Consider the following 23,075-nt stretch of genomic DNA (forward strand, 5'->3'; position numbering starts at 1 on the left):
CTCCAGGAGGAGATGAACAACTCAAAATAAAAACAAACTTCAATAGAAAGAATACAGTCTGAATTCTGTCCTCTAATTTCATTGAAACATATTGTGCAACGACTTTGTGGAGAATAACTTAGGGCCCAAATTGCAGTGAGTTCATCTGTGAAGGGAACATACCTGCTCAATAATGGTTTTTCATCATTCACTGGAAGAATTGTGACTTCAATGATTTTGTAGACTGTATGTTTGCCATCTGACAGCTGGATAGTGAAACTATCCACCCTAGTTTCAGAGTCATCATGCATATACACTAACTTCATCCCTGCAAGAGAAGCAGAAAGAAAGCTGATAATCACATTTCTCCAAATAGATCAAGAACAGGTTGCATTATTGGCTTTTCCCAGTCTACGATTGTAGTAAATGCTATGAATTTTCCACTTGCTCCTGCTTTCAGAGGTCAGGAAATAGGGGGAAGTTGTGTCAGTCTAGATTCCTACTGTCAAGCATCTTTGTAGGGTTGGTTGATAACAAACTCAGCTATCCACATCTTGGAGGTGGGAAGTCAATGAGGGTACCTATGGACTTGTTAAATAATTTTGTTATGCAGATTGGAACACTTTCCACTGTAGTGCCCTACAATGTGTGGAGACAGTCAAATGATTATAGAAATAACCTCTCAGATACAGGCAAGGGGATTGTTGGGGTTAACAGAGTTGGAGGTCCCCGGCTCCCCAAATGTGATCAAGTGAACGGAAGACTAAACATGGCTACATTTGGTTGTTAAGCATAGCCTGTCCCTCATTTTGATGTTTCTACTAGTTCCTTGAGTTTTCAGTGCAGTCCTTCGGTATTGGTCATTACCGTTATGGTCTATGAAATGATATGGCAATGCCCAACACTCTCAGGTGGTCCTACCCAAGCTCCAGAGCCTCTGATTATATCTGTAGGATTGGAAACTAACTCATGGGTGATGGTTCATTCTCTAACAAGATTATCTATCTGTCTTGCTGCTGACAAATGCAACATCAGAATACATATTTTGTCCCAACATCAGATTCAACAAGGCTGCATGAATGTCCAGCCCTATATGTCCATTAAAACTTTTTCATTGAGCTGCCCAATCAGTCATAGTCCCCTGCACAGTTACATCTAATTCCATTGTACAAGTCATTACTGGATCTGTTTCTGCCATTCTGCACACTATAGATCATAACAACTTACTATGAAAACAACCTACCATCCTCAATCACTTTTGGTTATTTGACCTTAATTTGTGCTCTTTGGTTTTCTTCCACACTGCCAATAAAACAGAAGCTCCTTATTTGCTCAGTTAATGCCCTTAGTATTTCTGAACACATTAGAGTTCCACTGACCCTGCTCTGGTTTGATGGATACAATCACTCCTCAAATTTCAAAAATTCCACCGAAAGCACGATGCCTTGAATTATCCACAATACTGTCATCCAGGCCTAACAGGTAACTTAGAAAAAGGATTGCATAACTTTGTTATTTTTACACCCTGTACCTTTATTTATGAATGCAAAGTTCCTTTATATATTCTTTAACATTCCTATAATTAATCCATCTTTAAATGTTGGTGCAGTTTTCCTGTCTGTTTCAGTACTATTTAAAATTTCACCATTTAATTAATATCACCACTCCTCACAACTGGTGCTGTACATACCAGGCCATAAAGTTAGAAAACAATACTGCATTTGGTCTTATTCATGGAACCCGACAGTGTGGAAGCAGGCACTTTGGCCCAACAACTCTACCCCGACCCTCAGAGCAACCCACCCAGACCTATTCCACATAACCTACCTAATGTACACATCCTGTACACTATGGGAAATTTAGTATGGCCAATCCAACTAGCCTGCACTTCTTTGGACTGTGGGAGGAAACTAGAGCACCCGGAGAAAACCCATGCAGACAAGGGGAGAATGTGCAAACTCCACACAGACAATTACCCAAGTGTGGAATCGAACTCAGGTCCCTGGCACAGTGAGGCAGCAGTGCTAACCACTGAGCCACCATGTCACCCTGTTTAGTCTCTGCTGGCTCTGAGAAGGAGCAGCAGTGTCTTTTCTCCAAAACCCCGTCATTTCCTCATCCTCGAGAAGCTATCCAACTCGCAGTCTTTTCAGATGAAGTTGTCTCAATTTGGCTAATTTCTGTCTGGAATGATGAACCCTCCATCTGGAAATTTTTGCAAAGATTCTGAATTTGTGACCATTGGTATAAAAGCTAAATACTATGGATGCTGGAAATCTGATCAGAACTGGTCTGAAGAAGAGTCATGACCAACTCAAAATGTTAACCCCATTTCTTTCACCAGAGATACTGCTAGGCCTACTGAGTTTCTCCAGCATTCTCTGTTTGTGGAAGTGATAATTAGTTATTGACTAACTTGCCAGCAGGACTGACATTTACCTGGCTACTTGATTAAAACTGCTCACCATCTTGAAAACCTCTACAAAGTCATCTCTTAATATTTTCTGTTCCAATGCGAACAGTTCTAATTTTGCAGAGATAATGGGAACTGCAGATGCTGGAGAATTCCAAGATAATAAAATGTGAGGCTGGATGAACACAGCAGGCCAAGCAGCATCTCAGGAGCACAAAAGCTGACGTTTCGGGCCTAGACCCTTCATCAGAGAGGGGGATGGGGAGAGGGAACTGGAATAAATAGGGAGAGAGGGGGAGGCGGACCGAAGATGGAGAGTAAAGAAGATAGGTGGAGAGAGTGTATTTATTCCAGTTCCCTCTCCCCATCCCCCTCTCTGATGAAGGGTCTAGGCCCGAAACGTCAGCTTTTGTGCTCCTGAGATGCTGCTTGGCCTGCTGTGTTCATCCAGCCTCACATTTTATTATCTTGGAATTCTCCAGCATCTGCAGTTCCCATTATCTCTGATACTATTTTAGCCTCACTGCGAAGCCTCTTCCAGGGATGCCTAACCTGAAGAAGTTACCCTCCTCCCTCCGGACCAACCTCAGGGAATCTCTCTCCCATTGCAACTCTCTTGTAATCTCTTCGGCCTTGAAACTGCTCGACCATGTCCTGCACCCCCAGCTACCTACTAACCTCATCCCACCTCCTTGACCTGTCCGTCTTCCCTGGACTGACCTATCCCCTCCCTACCTCCCCACCTACACTCTCTCCACCTATCTTCTTTACTCTCCATCTTCGGTCCGCCTCCCCCTCTCTCCCTATTTATTCCAGTTCCCTCTCCCCATCCCCCTCTCTGATGAAGGGTCTAGGCCCGAAACGTCAGCTTTTGTGCTCCTGAGATGCTGCTTGGCCTGCTGTGTTCATCCAGCCTCACAGTTCTAATTTTGCAACCCACTTTAGCTTCTCATCCCCAACACATGCTGAAAGGCTCTTCTAAAGCCATTGCATCTTCAGCTTCCAGATTATTATGGGGTCTATGATCTCCAGGTTTTTATTTTAATACATTATTCCCTTTCATTATGTTGCACAGCAGTTCCAAATACCTTGCTTCAACTGATCCATCATGAAGTCAAGCACAAGATGGTCTTCATAACTGTGGATTTGATATTTGTAGTGGATGACATTGTTGCCATATATTCCATTCATGATCTTTCCATGGTTGGGCTGCTGTTTTATCATGAACACCAAGCTGTCTGGGGGTACATCTAGATCTGCCACATTGACTAATAATGGATCCAATTCACAGACTTGGCCTTCAGAAACCTGGATAAAACACAATGATTACTTTCGTTTTAAAAGTGTGAATTTCACTGGGGCTTGGAGTCGGGAAGGAGAGGGTTCTTGCCATGAGATCTGATGAGTTTTCTCACTGTATCTTACCCAAATCTACCTCATTAATTACGAACTCCACTTTCACAAGGCTGATTTTGTGTGATTCTCATTCCATCCTACCACATGCTGGTCCCGGAACTCATCACGTACTATATATCCCCTGAAAGATAAGCTTCCCTGCTGGTCATGCCATGTTTTAAAAGCCACTACATATCCTGACAAGCACTTGTATTCCAAAGTTGCCCCACTCATTGAAGGATAGTCTGTCTGAACAAGCCAGAGAAAGAGAGAATGCCATCAACAGGGACGCCGAGGTCCTGATGGACTGGAACAGGGACATTCTCAAAGGACTGGCAAGTGAACACATATTTCCAGACCATGGCAGTCTGGATCAAAATCATCACCTGGGTCAGTGCCATCTCCATGTAACAGGGGAATGGTTAGCAGTGCACGAAGATGGTTAATGACTCTCAGTGCTTTGTCAAACTAAGTGCACTCTCTTCTCTCTGCCATTTTACACTCTATCTCTTTTACTGCAACCACCTATCACCAAGGTTCATGTTTGGCCATTCTCAATGTTGCATGCAACATCCTCCTTCACTTGCTCACATTCCCCAACCTCCCACACCACTAATCCTGCCTGGCCTCTGCACTACCGACTCACTCACCGAGTACACTGATTTGACCACCTGTAGCATTACTAAAAGCTGTGCTTTGAACTCACTCAATCCCATCTTACCACAGTCCATGAGAAGAGAGCCTACAATAGGGCAGAAAGAACCATCTCAGATAGAGGCACCTGACAGTAAGCCATTCATCCCATTTGAGAAGAGAATCCAGTTCCTCATGGGGCAAGACCAAGACTGCTCCTGCTGCAATGTTGAGATATCCATGCCCCACCAACTGAGTAAGTTTCAGTCTTCATTCTAATGCAAATCTCACAGGAATCCTGGTGTCATTATCATTCTTTCTCACAACTTTTAACCACTGGCCATGACACCTTCTGTCCCTTGAAGAGGTGTCTTCAGGTTGAGCAACCCATTCTTCTACAGGGCCACAGGCATCACACTGTTACTTCCTGGATGCAAGAGAGCTGCTCAACCAGAAGGCAACTTCTCATCCTCTGGGGACAATACAGATGCTTCTGGAGAAACATCAGCAAGGTTGCCTTCTGCAGTCTCACCAAGCCAGGTACTGACACCTCAATGGGAAAGCCAGGCTTAAAAAGTTGGGTGAGCACCTTACTGCAACACACCTGGTAAAGGAAGAAAAATACCCAGGCTGTTAGCACTTGGCAGACTGTCTGAGGCCAGGCACTTGCTCATCCCAAGGCGGGAAAAGATTTTGTGATGCTGGTAACAAACAATATGTCCACAAGTTCAGGGAGGAACAAAAGCAGCAGGCAATATGTTGGACATAATAGCTCAAACTACCCAGAGCCTGCAGCAGAGTAGTTATATTTTGGGGATGCAACTGCCTCAAGCCTGACAGCATCTCTCTGCCTCTGTGGAAAGGTTGGTAGCTGCCAGAGGAAGTCAGGTCCAACACCTCAGGGGATACTGGATACAGCATAGACCTGCTGTACATCTCTCCAGTCTTTGGTCCTCTTGCCCGAAGGCATGGCAACTGGGGCAAGTGAACCTGGCACACACTCCACAAGGAGGCAAAACAATCTCAGCGCATTCCAAATGTCATCAGGCTACCACATCCACCTCCACCCTCTCTATCCCCTCTTACTACACAAAGTTCAAGCAAGGGAGGGTTCTCTTGTTTTCAGCACATCAGGGCTTCCCAGACACAAACATCCCCCGGGTACCAAACAAGCCTCCAAGTCAACTGGGTCCACTATCAAGCAGTTTCCTCTACCCCAGTTGCAAAACCTGGGACAACACTCAGAAATAGTGGGAGGGAGAGAAAGAAAAACATTTTAAAGGCACACAGACAATAGTGCACTGTATTGTTTAGGAAGTATCTTCAACTCCAGAAACTCGAGATCTATGTTTTGGTTGCAGAAATCTATATAGGACCATCCTCAAATTGATAATTTCATAGATAACATATTTCTGGATTTGGTCATCCCACATCTGAACGGGATCAGAAAAGAGAAATGAGTGATGCCTAAATAGTCAAACAAAAACAGGCAGATTATGATAGAGGGCATCTCCTTCTACCAAAAAAAACAATTTCCTGCTCCAACTCCTCTGAGGATTGCAGCTAGAGCGAAGTCCATGGTACCTTGTGTAGCTCAAATTTAAATAGAAGGTAGGAAGAGGGCAAGGGCAATAATAGTAGGATAAATGATAGTGACGGTGACAGACAGGTATTTATTTGACCAAAGATGTGAACTTAGGATGATGCATTGACATGCTAGTGCCTGGGCCAAGGACATCATTGAGTAGTTCAGGGCACTGAGGCTGAAGAATCAATGGTCTTAAGTAGGGGTCCATATCAACATGGCGGGCAGAAATATAAACAGGGATGAGGTCCTGCTAACAGAATTTAGCGAGTTAGAATCATAGAATCCTTACAGTGTGAAGCAAGCCATTCAGCCCATTGAGTCCACACCAATCCTCCAAACTACTTCCCACCCAGGCTTATCCTATCCCTGAAATCCTACATTTCTCATGGCTAATCCACATAGCCTGCACATCCCTGGATGCTATGAGCAATTTAGCATGGCCAATCCACCTAACTTCCAAATCTTTGGGTTGTGGGAGGAAATCTGGGCACTTCAAGGAAACCTATGCAGGCACAGGGAGAATGTGCAAACTCCATACAGTCGCTCAAGGCTGTAATCGAAACCAGGCTCCCTGGTGCCTCACTAACCACTGAGCCACCGTGCTGCCCCACACGGACAGGGTTGGAAAAGGCAGTAATTAAATCTTAGGATTACTCCCAGTGCCATGAGCTTGTAAGTATCTACAGAAAAAGGAAGACCAGGTTGATAAACATGTGCTTAGAGAGATGATGCAGGAGGGAGGGCCAGATGCATTGTATCTCAACACGGCTGAGGCTAATATGCTCACAGTTGGTTAGCTTGTTCTGTCAAAGAAAGAGGTTGGAGAGACTGAAATTCAATTCAGAAGTGACAGAAGTTGAGGACATGACCAGGTGTGAAAATGTCGGTCAGGATGTTGCTGTAGTTTAAATGAATTTCAGCAAAAGCCTTTGACCAGGCTCCACATGGGAGACTGATAAAGACGGTAACAGCAAATGGTCTTTCTCATTTCTTTCTGGGTGACAGCAGTCAGTGATAATCTTCGTTGTGAATAATTCTGGGAGCGTTGCAAGTTGATTGGGCACAGTAAATGATGCCATGGTGGCACAGGATTTGGACTCAGGGAGATAATGAGATTAAGGATCAACAGCCACAAGGGTTTGCTGTGGAGGGAGCTGAAGGAAGTTACCACATAAGCAAAAAAGAGAACGGCCAAGGTCACAAACAGCTCTATCCACATATCAGGATTTGCAGGCCAAGACTCATTTCCCTTGACTGACTGAACAAGCAGTGCTTCTGCAAACTTAAATTTTCACGTCAGGTGAAGCCGAATCTAACATCTCTCTACAGAACAATTACTTTCTACAATGTCCAGGTTTTCAGCAGAAAGTTTTCCTGTGCTAATTAGGATATACTTCAATGCTATAAGTCGATGAAATAATATAAATGGGCTGAGAACACAGATTGATTTATGGGATTATACGATGATGAGTAATCCAACTATTACTGAGAGTGCAAGATAACTAAGTGTGGAGCTGGATGAACAGAGCAGGCCAAGCAGCATTTCAGGAGCACAAAAGCTGACATTTCAGGCCTAGACCCTTCATCAGAGACGGGGATGGGGAGAGGGAACGGGAATAAATAGGGAGAGACTGGGAAGCAGACCAAAGATGGAGAGAAAAGAAGATAGGTAGAGAGGAGAGTATAGGTGGGGAGGTAGGGAGGAGATAGGTCAGTCCAGGGAAGACGGACAGGTCAAGGAGGCGGGATGAGGTGGTAGGTAGGAGATGGAGGTGCGACTTGAGGTGGGAGGAAGGGATAGGTGAGAGGAAGAACAGGTTAGGGAAGCGGAGACAGGCTGGGCTGGTTTTGGGATGCAGTGGGAGAGGGGTCAAGCTGGGCTGGTTTTGTGATGCAGTGGGGAGAGGGGAAGAACTGGGCTGGTTTTGGGATGCAGTGGGGGAAGGGGAGATTTTAAAGCTTGTGAAGTCCACATTGATACCATTGGGCTGCAGGGTTCCCAAGTGGAATATGAGTTGCTATTCCTGGAACCTTCGGGTGGCATCATTGTGGCACTGCAGGAGGCCCATGATGGGCATGTCGTCTGAGGAATGGGAGGGGGAGTTAAAATGGTTCGCGACTGGGAGGTGCAGTTGTTTATTGCGAACCGAGTGGAGGTGTTCTGCAAAGCGGTCCCCAAGCCTCCGCTTGGTTTCCCCAATGTAGACGAAGCCACACCGGGTACAATGGATACAATATACCACATTGGCAGTTGTGCAGGTGACCATCTGCTTGATATGGAAGGTCACTTTGGGGCCTGGCATAGGGGTGAGAGAGGAGGTGTGGGGGCAAGTGTAGCACTTCCTGCGGTTGCAGGGGAAGGTGCCAGGTGTGGTAGGGTTGAAGGGGAGTGTGGAGCGGACAAGGGAGGCGCGAAGAGAGTGGTCTCTCCAGAAGGCAGACAAGGGTGAGGATGGAAAAATGGCTTGGGCGGTGGGGTCGGATTGTAGATGGCGGAAGTGTCGGAGGATGTTGGAGGGTCTAGTCCCGAAACGTTCTCTACCTATCTTCTTTTCTCTCCATCTTCGGTCCGCTTCCCCCTCTCTCCCTATTTATTCCAGTTCCCTCTCCCCATCCCCCTCTCTGATGAAGGGTCTAGGCCCAAAACGTCAGCTTCTGTGCTCCTGAGATGCTGCTTGGCCTGCTGTGTTCATCCAGCTCCACACTTTGTTATCTTGGATTCTCCAGCATCAGCAGTTCCCATTATCACTATTACTGAGAGTGGTTTACTGGATAAGTATTAACGAGGTACCACATGTTTAGAAAATGCATTCTTCCTCCTCCTGACCCTACATAATCATGTCGCAAAGCAACCTACTGCATGTCGCAGATTCTTGTTTCAGATTTTCTTTTGCATTTTGCCCTTTTGCCCATCGGTCTTTGAGTATAGGAGTCAAAACTTATTGTTTAGGCTCATCTGCAAGAGGTGGTCACTTGGGTCAAGTATCAGAGAGTTCCACTTATTGCCATGAGCACATCCTTCAGGAGAAGAGGCTACGGGTGAAGAAACTTGTGGTTCATTGTCATCACTTGTGAACTCACCAATCAATCAGCTGAAAAACTGAGTGTATTCTTTCTCACATTCTCCCCTGGAACTGTGCCATCAGTTGTCTACATTGGAAGCTAGATATTGCATCGATCACTTACCGTGATATTTCTGGCAAGGAAACTTGGAGCCTCGTCATTTGTTGGTTGGATTATAATATAAAATGGCACTGCCATAGAGCGATGCTGTCTGTCAGTAACATACACCATAAACTGATCTGCTGTTGGTTCAATACGCTGATGATGAGACTGAACGTAGTTGATGTGCAAATCCTTCATGTGTTTCAGGTAAAAGGAATCTAGAAGCAGAAAGTGAGATAAATTGGTGAAACAAGACTTGTATAGCATGTATATGTATTTTTACTTATTTGTTGGACATGGGTGTTGCTGGCTGGCGAGTATTTATTGCCCACCCCTAGTTGCCCTTGAGTTAGAGAGCTGTCTTCTTGAACCTTTGAAGTCCACGATGCCGTTTGAGTGTAGGGATTTCCAAGATATTGACCAACCAACAGTGAAGGAATGGCAATATATTTCCAAGTTGGCATGATGAGTGGTTTGGAGGGGAACTTGCAAGTGGTGGTGTTCCTATGTATCTGCTGCCCCTGTTCTTGTAGATGGAAGTGATTGCATGTTTGGAAAGTTGCTACATATGCATCTTTGGTGAATTTCTGTTGTTGGAACTGTGCAGATAATACACACTGGTGCTACTAAGCATCAGTGGCAGAGGTAGTGGAAATTTGTGGATATGGTACCAGTCATGTGAGCTGCTTTGACCCAAAGGTGTTAAGCTTCTTAAGTGTTGTTGGACCTGTATCCATCAATGCATATTTGGAGTATTCTATCACACTCCTGACTCATGCCTTCTCAACAGTGAACAGGTTTTGAGAAGTCAAGAGGTGAGTTACTCACTGCAGCATTCCTAGCCTCTGACCTGCTCTTGTAGCCATTGTGTTTATATGGCAAGCCCAGTTGATTTTCTGGTCAATGGTAACCCTTAGGGTGTTGATAACAGGAGATTCAGTGGCAGTAACACCACAGAATGTCAAGGAGCTCTGATTAAATTGTCTCTTACCGAAAATGTCCATTGCCTACCATTTGTGTGGCATTAGTGTTACTTCCGACTCATTAGCCCAACCTTGGATATCATCCAAATTTTGTGCATTTGAACATCGACTGCTTCAGTATTCACAAATGCTGCTGAACATTGTGTAATCATCAGCAAAAATCTTTGATGGAGGGAAGGTTATTGATGAAGTAGCTGAAGATGGTTGGGCTTAGGTCACTACCCTGACAAACTCCTGCAGGGATGTCCTGGAGCTGAGCCAAGATGTTCCAGTGCAGTTACAACACTGGCATCCACCCAGCAATGTGGAAAATTGCCCAGGAAAGAGCAGGGCAATTCCAACACTGCCAATTACTGCCACATCAGTCTACTCTCAACTATCCGTAAAGTGATGGAAGGTATCATCAACTGTGCTATCAAGCAGCAGTTGCTCAGAAATAGCCTTCTCAGTGATGCCCAGTTTGGATCCCACCAGGGCCATTCTGCTCCTGACCTCATTACAGGCTTGGTCTAAACATGGACAAAAGAGCTGAAGTCCAGAGGTGTGGTGAGACTGAGAGCCCTTGATATCAAGGCTGCATTCGACTGAGTGTGACATCAAGGAGTCCTTGGAAAACCGCAATCAATTGGTATCGGGGGCAAACTCTCTGCTGGTTGGAGTCACACCTAACACATAGGAAGATGGTCGTGGTTGGTGGAGGTCAATCATCTCAGCTCCAGGACATCTCTGCAGGAATTCCTCAGTGTAATATCCTAAGGCCCAAACATCTTCAGCTGTTACAGCAATAACCTTCCCTCTATCATAACATCAGAAGTGGGGTTGTTCGCTGATGATACTGAAGCAGTCCATGCTCAAATGCAATAAGATCTGAATAATATCCAGGCTTGAGCTGAAAAGTGGCAAGTGACATTCATGCCACACAAATGCCAGGCTACGACCATCATCAATAAGAAATAATCTAACCCCACTCCGTGACATTCAACGGTGTTATCATCACTAAATCCCCCACTGTCAACATCCTGGGTGTTATCATTGACCAGAAACTCACTGGACTCACCACATAAACAGAGTGACTACAAGAGCAGGCCAGAAGCTAGGAACACTGCGGCAAGTAACTCACCTCCTGACTCCTCAAAGCCTGACAATTATCTACAAGGCACACGTCAGGAGTGTGATGGAATAGCCCCCACTTGCATGGATAAGTGCAACCGCAATAACACTCAAGAAGCTTGTCACCATCGTGGACAAAGCAGCCCACTTGATTGCCACTACATCCACAAGCATCCACCCCCTCCACCACCAAAGCAGCAGTGTGTACTATCTACAAGATGCACTGCAGAAATCCAAAGACCCTCAGATATCAACTTCCAAACCCACAATCATTTCCATCTGGAAGGATAAGGGCATCAAACACATGGGAACACCACCACCTCCAAGTTCCCCTGCAAGCCAGTCACCATCCTGACTTGGAAATATATAACTGTTCCTTCACTGTCGCTGGGTCAAAGTCCTGGAATTCTCTCCCTAATAGCACTGTGGACTGCAGCAGTTCAAGAAGGCAGCTCACCACCACCTTCTCAAGGGCAACTAGGAATGGGCAAGAAATGCTGCCTAGCCTGCAACACCCATATCCCACAAATGAATAGAGGAATAAAAAATACAGATGACTGACCTCCAACAACATCACCATCTTTCTATATATCAGGTATGATACCAACCAGTGGAGTGTGGGTGTCAGTGTATACATAGAAAAAAACAGAGATCTCATTTACAGATTTGGAAGGTCCAAAGAGCCTTGGTGAATTTTTGCAGTGCATCTTGTAGTTGGTACACATTGTACATTCCCAGCTACAGACTAATTCTCACTTTGTTCCGTCGTAATAAGCTCAAGTCCCAATTCTCACACCAGATACTTGCATGGTCTGAGTGGGATTATCAGTTTGACAAGTCTTTAGAAGTTTTATTAGACACTGGGATAGACGATGGAAACTCACTCATGGGCTCTGTGCTATCAGCAAAGAGAGCTGCAAGAACAATAGATCTGAAAATGGGAGCAGGGTTTATAGTGCGCAATTAACCTGTTGCTCTAGTTATAATGCATAAAGCATGAAAACTGTGTACTACCAGCTAATTTTAATGACAGTAGTGTCCAGCAAATCAGCATGAAGTTTTCCCAATTGCTCCAAGTTTGTGTAAGGCTGGAGGCTGGCACTACCTGAAATAGCCTGCATCTTTTGAAACAGCATGAACTGCAGATGCTGGAGTTAGAGTCAAACATTGTGGAGCTGGAGGAATACAGCAGGTCAGTCAGCATCAGAGGAGCAGGAAAGGTAACGTTTCAGGTTTACACTCTTTATCTTTGCCTTAAATACAGTCAATGTGCTCCCTGCGGCAATGAGTTTCATAGATTAACCACCCTCTGGCTGAAGAAATCCTTTCTCATCTCAATTCTAAAGGATCGTCCCTTCATTCTGAGGCTGTGCCTCAAGTCACATGATTGGTAAGGCAGATGAACTTCAAAGTGTTGATCAACACATTGGAATATGATATTGTTACAATCTCTGAGAAATGGTTGAAGGAAGGGCAAAACTGACAGCTCAACATTGAAGGATGTAATGGTTTCAGGCCTGATGGAGGTGGGGGAAATGCAAAAGAGGCAGGGGCATTGCATTACTGATAACGGAGACCATCACTGCAGCAATGAGGGAGGATGTCTTAGAAGGTTTTTCACGAGGCTATCCAGGTAGAGATTAAAAATAAAAAAAAGACAATCATTTTGCTGGGATTATACAACAGCCTCCAAATATTTAAAGGTAGTTAGAAAAGCAGAAACGTAGGCAAATCTCAGATTTGTATGAGAGGAATAGGGTTATAGTAGTATGGCTATTAGATTTGCAAAATTAACTGGGATCACCTTAGTGTGAAAGGATTAAATGGATGTAATTTTTCAAGTTCATCCTGGAGAACTTTGTGTACCTAAATAGTCCTCCCACAGCTGGGGAATGCTTGAGCTGATCCGAGGAAATGAAGTCACTAAGGTTTTGGAGTAGACTTGTACCTCGGGGCGTAGACGTTGACTGGTTGACTGAGCTGGCTTCTTGTATCGCAGACGTTTTGCTACCATGCTGGATAACATCCTCAGTGCAGCCTCTGATGAATCTTCAGCATGGTAATGAAACATCTGCGATACAAGAAACTAAGTCAGTAAAGTGGTTGAAATGTCAATCGGTGAACATTTTGGAGATTGTCATCATAACTCTGTAGGTTGATTAAATATATTGATGAGGTCAGTGCAGTTCGCAAGGTTTATATGGACTTCAGTAAGGCCTTTGACATGGTTCCAAAAGGTAAGAGCCCATGCAATCCAAGACATGTTGGCAAAATAGATCCAAAATTGGCTTGTAAATAGGAGGCAAACGGTTGAGGGTTGCTTTTGTGATTAAAAGCGTGTGATCAGCAGTGTATCACTGTTGTTGGAATCCTTGCTGTTTGTTATGTGCATTGACAACCTGTAGAATGTATCATTAACAAGATTGCAGATGACACAAAAATTGGTGTTGGTGACAGCGAGTAGGATGGTCTCAGGCTACAGCGTGATATCGATGACCCAGCAAACAGGGCAGAGCAAAGACAGATGGAATTAATTCCAATTAGTATGAGATGATGCATCTTGGACATTCTCATAAGGGAAGGATATTCACAATTGATGGTTTAACCCTCGACAGTATATGTCCATAAATCCCTGAAGATGTGGGCACAGATCGATCGGATGGCGAAGTCATATTGGATGATTGCTTTCATTAGCCGGAGTGTAGAATGAGGAATCAGGAAGTCTTAATGCAACTTTATAAAACACTGGTTAGGCTACAGATGGAATACTGTATGCAGTTCTGGTTGCTATACTGTCAGAAGGACGTGATCACATTGGAGAGGGTACAGACGAGATTCACCAGAATGTTGTCTGGGATGGAAAGTCACAGTTATGAAGAGTGACTGAATGAGTTGGGTTGTTATCCTTGGAGCAGAGAAGACTGAGGAGAGGTCTGATTGATCTATACAAAATTATGAGAGGCACAGTGTAGATCATAAGAATCTTTTCCCTGTGGCAGATATGTCTAAGACTAGAAGACATAAGTTTAAGGTGAGAACTAAGTGGTTTAGAGGAGACATGCAAACTCTTTCTATCACTCAGAGAGTGGTAGAAATATGGAACATACTTCCTGAGAGGACAGTGGAGGTAGTACTCTTGCAACTTTTAAAAAGCATCTAGATGAGCACAAAAATGTCAGGGCATAGTAGGCTAGGGACCAAGTGTAGGTAAATAGGATAAATGTAGTTTCGTGTTTGTTGGTCAGCATAGATATCGTGGGCCAAAGGGCCTGCTCGCATGCTGTATGACTCTACGGATCTAGCAGAGACTCCAGGTACTGAGGACAATTAGATCTGCAGTTAATACCAGCATAGATACTGGATCTGGATACAGTGCACACAAAGTTCAATGATCTCACAAGAATAACCAAGTTCAATGAATGCATTGTTAGATGCCATTTCTTGCCAAAAGAAACACAGACTGCTTCATTGACCAACTTTCATTCACTCATTGTAATTCAGATTTCATCAGTATTCTTGAGTAAAAAGAAAATCACATTTATAACTTAAAGTTTCAGCCATGGTTCACTTAGTGCTTTACCACTCACACTTCTAGGCCACAGATTTGAGATTTAAGTCTTATTCCAGTTGAACACAAAAATCAAGGCAGGCATTCTACTGCCTTACTAATGGAAGACTACAATGCTAGCTAACAGTGTCATCCTTTGGAAAGCTTTCCCATGTTCTGGTCGGTAGTTACCCTCAACCAATGTAACAAAGAGAGATTATTCAGTCATTATTCTATTGCTGTTGAGTGTCTACTGTGCACAAATTGAGCGCATTTCCTGCATTACAACAGTGACTACACTTATGTCATTGGTTATAAAGCACTTTAACCATTTTTGTCGTGTAAAATAGTGTGGCAAAACAAGTTTTTTTACTCTATTTCACCTGACCCTTATCTGCCACTGCTGTAAAACATACCACAATTCATGGCTTGCACATGGCAACTATAAATTATGATAAGCACATTATCCCAATGCAGTGAGTGTATTATCGTTAGACACCTCCCACTCTCTGATTCCTCATCCTGCCCTCTCCTCTCATGACAAGCTTATAGCTTTTTCTATCTCCCTTCAGGTACAGCTAAACTGGCACCAGGCCAGACAGTGATGCATTAGGGTGAGCTGAAGAGGAATTAGAGAATGATAATGAAACACCATCACTCAGTCTCAGGTTTGAAAAACGAACATAGGTATTGGCACTGCAGGTTTTTTAAGAGCAAATGGAGAGGTGGGATCTGCAGAGACATTTAGTCACCAAACATGGCTTCCAGTTAAGGCAGGGAGAAAGGATCATCAAGGTGCCAGCTCATGAGGGAATGTTAACCAGGGCAGAAAACTCTGACTAGATCTTTGATGGGGTGACATCCAGGAAAAAAAGCTGATGAGCATGTCGAATGAAAAGCTGAGTACATTGGCTAGTCTGCAATTACTATCGAGAAAGAGGGAAATCAACAACAACTTGTCACAGAACTTTGAGCAACACAGGAACTCAACATTTCTAATAAAGAGGTGGCAGTCAACTCAAAGAGAAAACCCATGACAGAATCAATAATAATACAGCAACTGACAGTGAATATATCAGTCTTCACTCTGATAGGAAAGCATAGTGGCTATTTTTAATGCTTAAGACATTCTTACTATAGTTAAGATATTATTAGGCCCTAAGGATGAGGTACAAGTCAGGAATGTGATGGAACACTCACCACTTGTGTGAATCTGAGAACTCCAACAAAACTCAAGAAACTTCACACCATATAGAGCAAAGCAACCCATCTGCATCTTATCAAAGGTCCCACTATGCACTGGAGGTGAGAGGACTAAATGTTTAAGGCGATGAATGTATGCTGATGAAGTGGGCTGTTTTGGCCTGGATGGTGTTGAGTTTCTAGGACACTGTTCAGGTTGCAGTCATTCTGGAAAATACACTCATATTTGATTTGTGACTTGCTGATAGAATACAAGTTTTGAGAGTGAGAACGTGAGTTATTTGGTGTAGGATTCCAAGACTTCAATCTGTTCTTGTAACCATAGCATTTATATAGTTGCTGCTGCTCACTTTCTGGACAACAGTAACCCACAAGATGTTGACAAAATGTTTAGTGTCAAGTTTGGAAGCTATAAAAGCGTGCCTTCAGGAAAAGCTGGGTCCAGGTTCTTGCTGAATGACACCATTTGCAAACTAGTGTTAATAGATTGCAATGTAATGCTTTCTAAAGGTCTTTCATTAGAATAATTCCTCACCATTTTTTCCTCGAATCATAGGGTCATAGATATATGCATCACAGAAACAGACCCTTCAGTCTGACTCATCCATGCCAACCAGGTATCCTAAATTAAGTCAGACCCATTTGCCAGCATTTGGCCCATATTCCTCTAAACCCTTCCTATTCAAATTCTCATCCAGATGCGTTTTAAATGTTGTAATCATACCAGCCTCCACCATTTTCTTTGGAAGCTCTTTCCAGACATGCACCATGCTCTGTGTGAAAAGGTTTCCCCTTAGGTCCCCTGTTAAATCTTTTCCCTCTCACCTTAAACCAATGCCCTCTAGTTTTGGAGACCCCACCTGGAGAAAAGACCTTGTCTACTTACCTTACCCCTGACCCCTTACCCCTAAACCTCTATAAGGAATAAGAGAATGGTCAAAGAAAGAGTAGGGCCGATCAGGGATAGCATAGGGAACTTGTGTGTGGAGCCTGAGGAGGTAGGGGAAGCCCTAAATGAGTTTTTTGCTTCTGTCTTTACGAAAGAAACGACCTGTGTAGTGAATGAAACCTTTGAAGAGCAGGTGTGCATGCTGGAATGGATAGAGATAGAGGAAGCTGATGTACTGAAAATTTTGTCAAACATTAAGATTGACAAGTCGCCAGGCCCGGATCAGATTTGTCCTCGGCTGCTTTGGGAAGCGAGAAATGCAATTGCTTCGCCACTTGCGAAGATCTTTGCATCCTCGCTCTCCACTGGAGTCGTACCTGAGGACTGGAGAGAGGCAAATGTAATTCCTCTCTTCAAGAAAGGAAATAGGGAAATCCCCGGCAATTATAGACCGGTAAGTCTCACGTCTGTCGTCTGCAAGGTGTTAGAAAGGATTCTGAGGGATAAGATTTATGACCATCTGGAAGAGCATGGCTTGATCAAATACAGTCAACACGGCTTTGTGAGGGGTAGGTCATGCCTTACAAACCTTATCGAGTTTTTTGAGGATGTGACTAGTAAGGTTGATGAGGGTCGAGCTGTGGATGTGGTGTATATGGACTTCAGTAAGGCATTTGATAAGGTTCCCCATGGAAGGCTCATTCAGAAGGTCAGGAGGAATGGGATACAGGGGAACTTAGCTGCTTGGATACAGAATTGGCTGGCCAACAGAAGACAGCGAGTGGTAGTAGAAGGAAAATATTCTGCCTGGAAGTCAGTGGTGAGTGGGGTTCCACAGGGCTCTGTCCTTGGGCCTCTACTGTTTGTAATTTTTATTAATGACTTGGACGAGGGAATTGAAGGATGGGTCAGCAAGTTTGCAGACGACACAAAGGTCGGAGGTGTCGTTGACAGTGTAGAGGGCTGTTGTAGGCTGCAGCGGGACATTGACAGGATGCAGAGATGGGCTGAGAGGTGGCAGATGGAGTTCAACCTGGATAAATGCGAGGTGATGCATTTTGGAAGGTCAAATTTGAAAGCTGAGTACAGGATTAAGGATAGGATTCTTGGCAGCGTGGAGGAACAGAGGGATCTTGGTGTGCAGATACATAGATCCCTTAAAATGGCCACCCAAGTGGACAGGGTTGTTAAGAAAGCATATGGTGTTTTGGCTTTCATTAACAGGGGATTGAGTTTAAGAGTCGTGAGATCTTGTTGCAGCTCTATAAAACTTTGGTTAGACCGCACTTGGAATACTGCGTCCAGTTCTGGGCGCCCTATTATAGGAAAGATGTGGATGCTTTGGAGAGGGTTCAGAGGAGGTTTACCAGGATGCTGCCTGGACTGGAGGGCTTATCTTATGAAGAGAGGTTGACTGAGCTCGGTCTCTTTTCATTGGAGAAAAGGAGGAGGAGAGGGGACCTAATTGAGGTATACAAGATAATGAGAGGCATAGATAGAGTCGATAGCCAGAGACTATTTCCCAGGGCAGAAATGGCTAGCACGAGGGGTCATAGTTTTAAGCTGGTTGGTGGAAAGTATAGAGGGGATGTCAGAGGCAGGTTCTTTACGCAGAGAGTTGTGAGAGCATGGAATGCGTTGCCAGCAGCAGTTGTGGAAGCAAGGTCATTGGGGTCATTTAAGAGACTGCTGGACATGCATATGGTCACAGAAATTTGAGGGTGCATCCATGAGGATCAATGGTCGGCACAACATTGTGGGCTGAAGGGCCTGTTCTGTGCTGTACTGTTCTATGTTCTATGTTCTATGTTCTATGTCACCCCCTCATATCTCTGATGTTGCAGGGAAAATAATCCCAGCCTAATCAGACACTCCCTCTAGTTCAGACCCTCCAAACCTGGCAACATCCTTGTAAATCTTTTCTGAACCCTTTCAAGTTTTACAACATCCTTCCGATAGGATGGAGACCGGAATTGCACGCAATATTCCAAAAGTGGCCAAACCAACGACCTTTCAATTTCCACATTCAATGCACTGACCAATAAAGGCAAGCATATCAAACACCTTCTTCACTATCATAGAATCCCTACAGTGTGGAAGCAAGCCATCTGGCCCATCAAGTCCACACCGGTCCTCCAAAGAGCATCCCACCCAGACTCCCTACCCTATCCCTTTAACTCTGCAATTTTCCAAAAGATAATCCACTTAGCCATGGACACATGAGCAATTTAGCATGGCCAACCCACCAAACCTGCACATCTTTGGAGTGTGGGAGGAAACCCACACAGACACGGGGAGAATATGTAAACTCCACACAGATAATCGCCTGAGGCTAGAATCTATGCAGGTCACTGGTGCTGTGAGGCACCAGTACTAACCAGTGAGCCGCTGTGCTGCCCTATCTACCTGCAACTCCACGTTCAAAGAACAATGAATCTGCACACCAAGGTCGTGTTGATCAGCAACACTCCCCAGGACCTCACCATTAAGTGTATAAGTCCTGCCCTGATTTGCCTTTCCAAAATGCAGCACCTCACATTTATCTAACTTAAACTCCATTGGCCATTCCTTGGCCTATTAGCCCATCTGATCAAGATCCGTTGTACTCTGTGGCAACCTTCTTCACTGTCCACTACACCACCAATTTTGATGTCATCTGCAAACTTACTAACCAAAGCTCCTAAGTTCCTATCTAATCAAATCCAAATTATTTATATAAATGACAAAAAAACAGTGGATCCAGCCCCCATCCTTGTGGCACACCATTGGTTACAGGCCCGCAGCCTGAAAAGAGACCCTCCATCAACACTTTCTATCTTCTACTTTCAAGTCAGTTCTGTATCCAAATAGTTAGTTCTCTGTGTATTCTGTGTGGCCTAACCTTGCTAACCGGTCTACCACGAGGAACTGTGTCGCACTTAATGAAGTCCACAGGTCATGTCCACTGCTCTGCCCTCATCAATCCTCTTTGTTGCTTCTTTAGAAAAACTCAATCAAGTTAGTGAGACATGATTTCCCATATACAAAGCCATGTTGACAATCCCTAAACTAAGTACTTGCCTTTCCGAATACATGTAAATCCTGTCGCTCAGGATTCCCTCCAACAACTTACACATCACCAATGTCACACTCACTGATCTATAGTTCCCTGGCTTTTCCTTATCACCTTTCTTAAATAGTGGTGCAACATAAGCCAGACTCCAGTTTTGTATCATTAAAAGACTATTGTCTTCATCACAATGTGTCTAGAAAGAGGAATAAAAATAACACTACACTTTAATTTCAAACGATGTTCCACACATGTTGTACTATTATAAGTTTTAACCAAAGTGGCAGACAAAAAGACACTTGCCCCAACACTATTCCCAGTCAAATGGGGCCCCATTAGTTCCAAATTAAACAGATTAATCTATTGTAGTCATTGGAGGTGAATGACATGTTTACAGCCGGTGGACATAATACTCCACTTGGATTGGAGTTATAAGAATAATTTCACTTTGATATTACCTATGCTGATGCCCACATTACTCTTCTCATAACCTGGTGAAGGTGATGTGTCCTCTATGTAACCAAACTGGGGTGGAGACCACAAGACAAAAATCAGTTCATCGCTAGCAGTATCTGGATCACTAGCGCACAAGTGACTGACAGTGATAGCAGCTGACGATCCTTCTTCAACAATAAAGGTTTCACCTGGAATGAGACAATCAGATGGAAACAAATTTCATTTGATGTGAATGCAAAGCAATCACTACTGTTCACTCTCGGAGAACATTCCAGGAGAAAGAATCACCCTCTTGACAGACTAGGTGTCTTCGTACAACAACAAAAGTACCGAAGCTGCAAAGAGCTAACGATAGTCAACACTAAAGACACTTACCTTAACACGTTGATGTTTTATTAAATTAAATTTCAAATAATATTAACATTTTTAAATAACATTTTGTCACTGACTACTTGAATTTATTATTTTGAGAGTGAACCGTTCAATTGTTTTCATACTTCGCAAGTGGTACAAGTTTTTTAAATCCAAACCTCTTGAAATAAACGCCAAAAATCTATTAATAATTTGAAACGTTTCCTATGCCTGTTCACTTATATTCTGAGTTTTGAATTTGTGTCTCTATATTTCTTGGAGATTCCACAGTAAAATACTTGGATTTATTAAGGTAGACAAAGCAAATAAGGTGGTATTTGGGATACTTTTCTTTATTAACTGAGACATAGAGCTTAAAAGTAAGGAGGTGCTGCTGGAACTGTTGAAAAAAATCATTGGCTAGGCCTCAGCAAGAATACTTTGTGCAGTCCTGAAATCCACATTGCAAGAGGGATGTGACTGCACAGGAAAGGATGCAGAAAAGATTCACCAAGATACTGTCTGGACTGGAGAATTTTTGTTATGAAGAGAGATGCGATACACTGGGATAATTTTCCCTTGAGTACTGGAGACTGAGGAGGGGGGATATGTTTGAGGTGTACAAAGATTATAAAGGTGCACAGACAGGATAGATGGGAAGAAACTTTTCCCTTTTGAGGAAGGATCAGGAAGCATAGATTTGAGGAAAGGGGTGGAAGGTTCAGATGGCATGCCGAAACATTTTTCACCCAGAGTTGGTGGAAATCTTAAACTCTGCCTTTTAGGGTGGTCGAAATACGGGTGCAAAACCTCATAACATTTAAAGAAGTATTTCGATGTATCTTTGCAATGAAAGGCATACAAGGATATAGGCCAAGTGCTGGAAAATAAGATAAGAATAGTTAGGCGGCTGTTTTTGACAGGGTCAGGCATGATTGGCCAGAGGCCTGCTTCCTGTGCTGTAACACCTTGATGATTCTATTTTATTTGGTTTTAAACAGATAGTATCATAGTTCTCCATATTGAACTCTACCTGCCCAGTCACTTCTACTAACATCTTTCTGCACCTTTCTACTGTATTCCACTACACTTAAAAAAAAAACAAGAGAACGGTAGGTGTTGGAAAACAGAAGCAAAAGAACATAAGAAATCGGAGCAGGAGTAGGCTGTCTCCTCAAGCCTGATTCACCATTTAAAAAGATTATAACTGATCTTTTTTGTGGGCTCAACTCTGCTTACCCACGCACTCACCATAATGCTTACTTCCTTCACAATTCAAAAATCTATCTTTTCCTTAAAAACATTCAATGAGGTAGCCTCAACTGCTTCACTGAGTAGGGAATTCCATAGATTCACAACCTTTTGGGAAAAGAAGTTCCTCCTCAGTTTATTCCTAAATCTACTCCCCCTCATTTTGATGCTAAGTCCCCTGGTTCTAGTCTCACCGCCAGTGGAAACAACCTCCCTGCTTCTATCTTATGTACTCTCTTAATAACTTTATATGTTTCTATTAGACGCCCCTTCATAACAAAACATAAATTGCTCTACAGGTCTGGCAGCATCCATGGAGAGAAATTAATGTTAATGTTTCAGGTCCAGTGACTCTTCCTCAGAATTGATGACAGCTAGGAAAATGTTTCTTTTTATGCAGACGATAGGCTGAGGGGGAAGGGTTAAGGAGTAAACAATAAGTGGAGATAGAGTCCAAAGAGAGAGAAGGACAGTTGCTTAGACAATGGATCGGATAAACAGCCATGCTAAGAGGATTGAATAGCTATTAATAGGGACTGTTAGTAGCTAATAATCGGGTATGTGTAATAGCAGATGCGATGATAATTCGGCCTTTACATTTACTCTGTTCTTCAATGTCGTAATATTACCACCTCAGTTATAAAGTTCTCTGTTCCTTCAACCTCATTTAAAGGCTATATGTTCTCCTGTATTAACACGCTGTTTTGAGCAGACAGTGTAGATCTGTCCAGTGAAAGACATTTTGCTGTACAGCACATACCTAGATGTCAATCTGACACCTATAGCAAACACATTGCACGTGTATTCAACGAAATGGTCATTTGTGGTCTCTAAATTATTTCTTTTGTTGTGTGGACCTCTAAGGTCAGTGTGTGGCTGTGATTTCTAAACCTTGAAGTTATACCGATTAGCACGCGTGGAATCTGAGACAGGCTGCGTAGCCACTTAGAGGAAACATTGGATATGACATCATTGCTGAGGGAGGGGCAGGTATAGCAGCTCAATATTCAAGGGTGTAGAACCTTCAGGTGAGACATGGGAACCTCAGTGTGCATGTCCATAA

General features: G+C 43.6%; 1 protein-coding gene across 1 annotated transcript in view; it reads right to left on the bottom strand.

The window, feature by feature from the left end:
- frem1a (Fras1 related extracellular matrix 1a) overlaps window positions 1-23,075 on the bottom strand; it is a 395,391-nt gene that overhangs the window by 109,649 nt on the left and 262,667 nt on the right. Inside the window, exons 17-20 of the mRNA XM_059645008.1 lie at window positions 20,413-20,598; window positions 9,195-9,391; window positions 3,481-3,700; window positions 163-307 (exon numbers count right to left, since the gene is read on the bottom strand). Coding sequence (XP_059500991.1) covers window positions 163-307; window positions 3,481-3,700; window positions 9,195-9,391; window positions 20,413-20,598 — 748 coding nt within the window. The remainder of the gene's footprint in view (window positions 1-162; window positions 308-3,480; window positions 3,701-9,194; window positions 9,392-20,412; window positions 20,599-23,075) is intronic.

Source organism: Stegostoma tigrinum, chromosome 3, assembly GCF_030684315.1.
Source record: "Stegostoma tigrinum isolate sSteTig4 chromosome 3, sSteTig4.hap1, whole genome shotgun sequence".
Classification (NCBI taxonomy): Eukaryota; Metazoa; Chordata; class Chondrichthyes; order Orectolobiformes; family Stegostomatidae; genus Stegostoma; species Stegostoma tigrinum.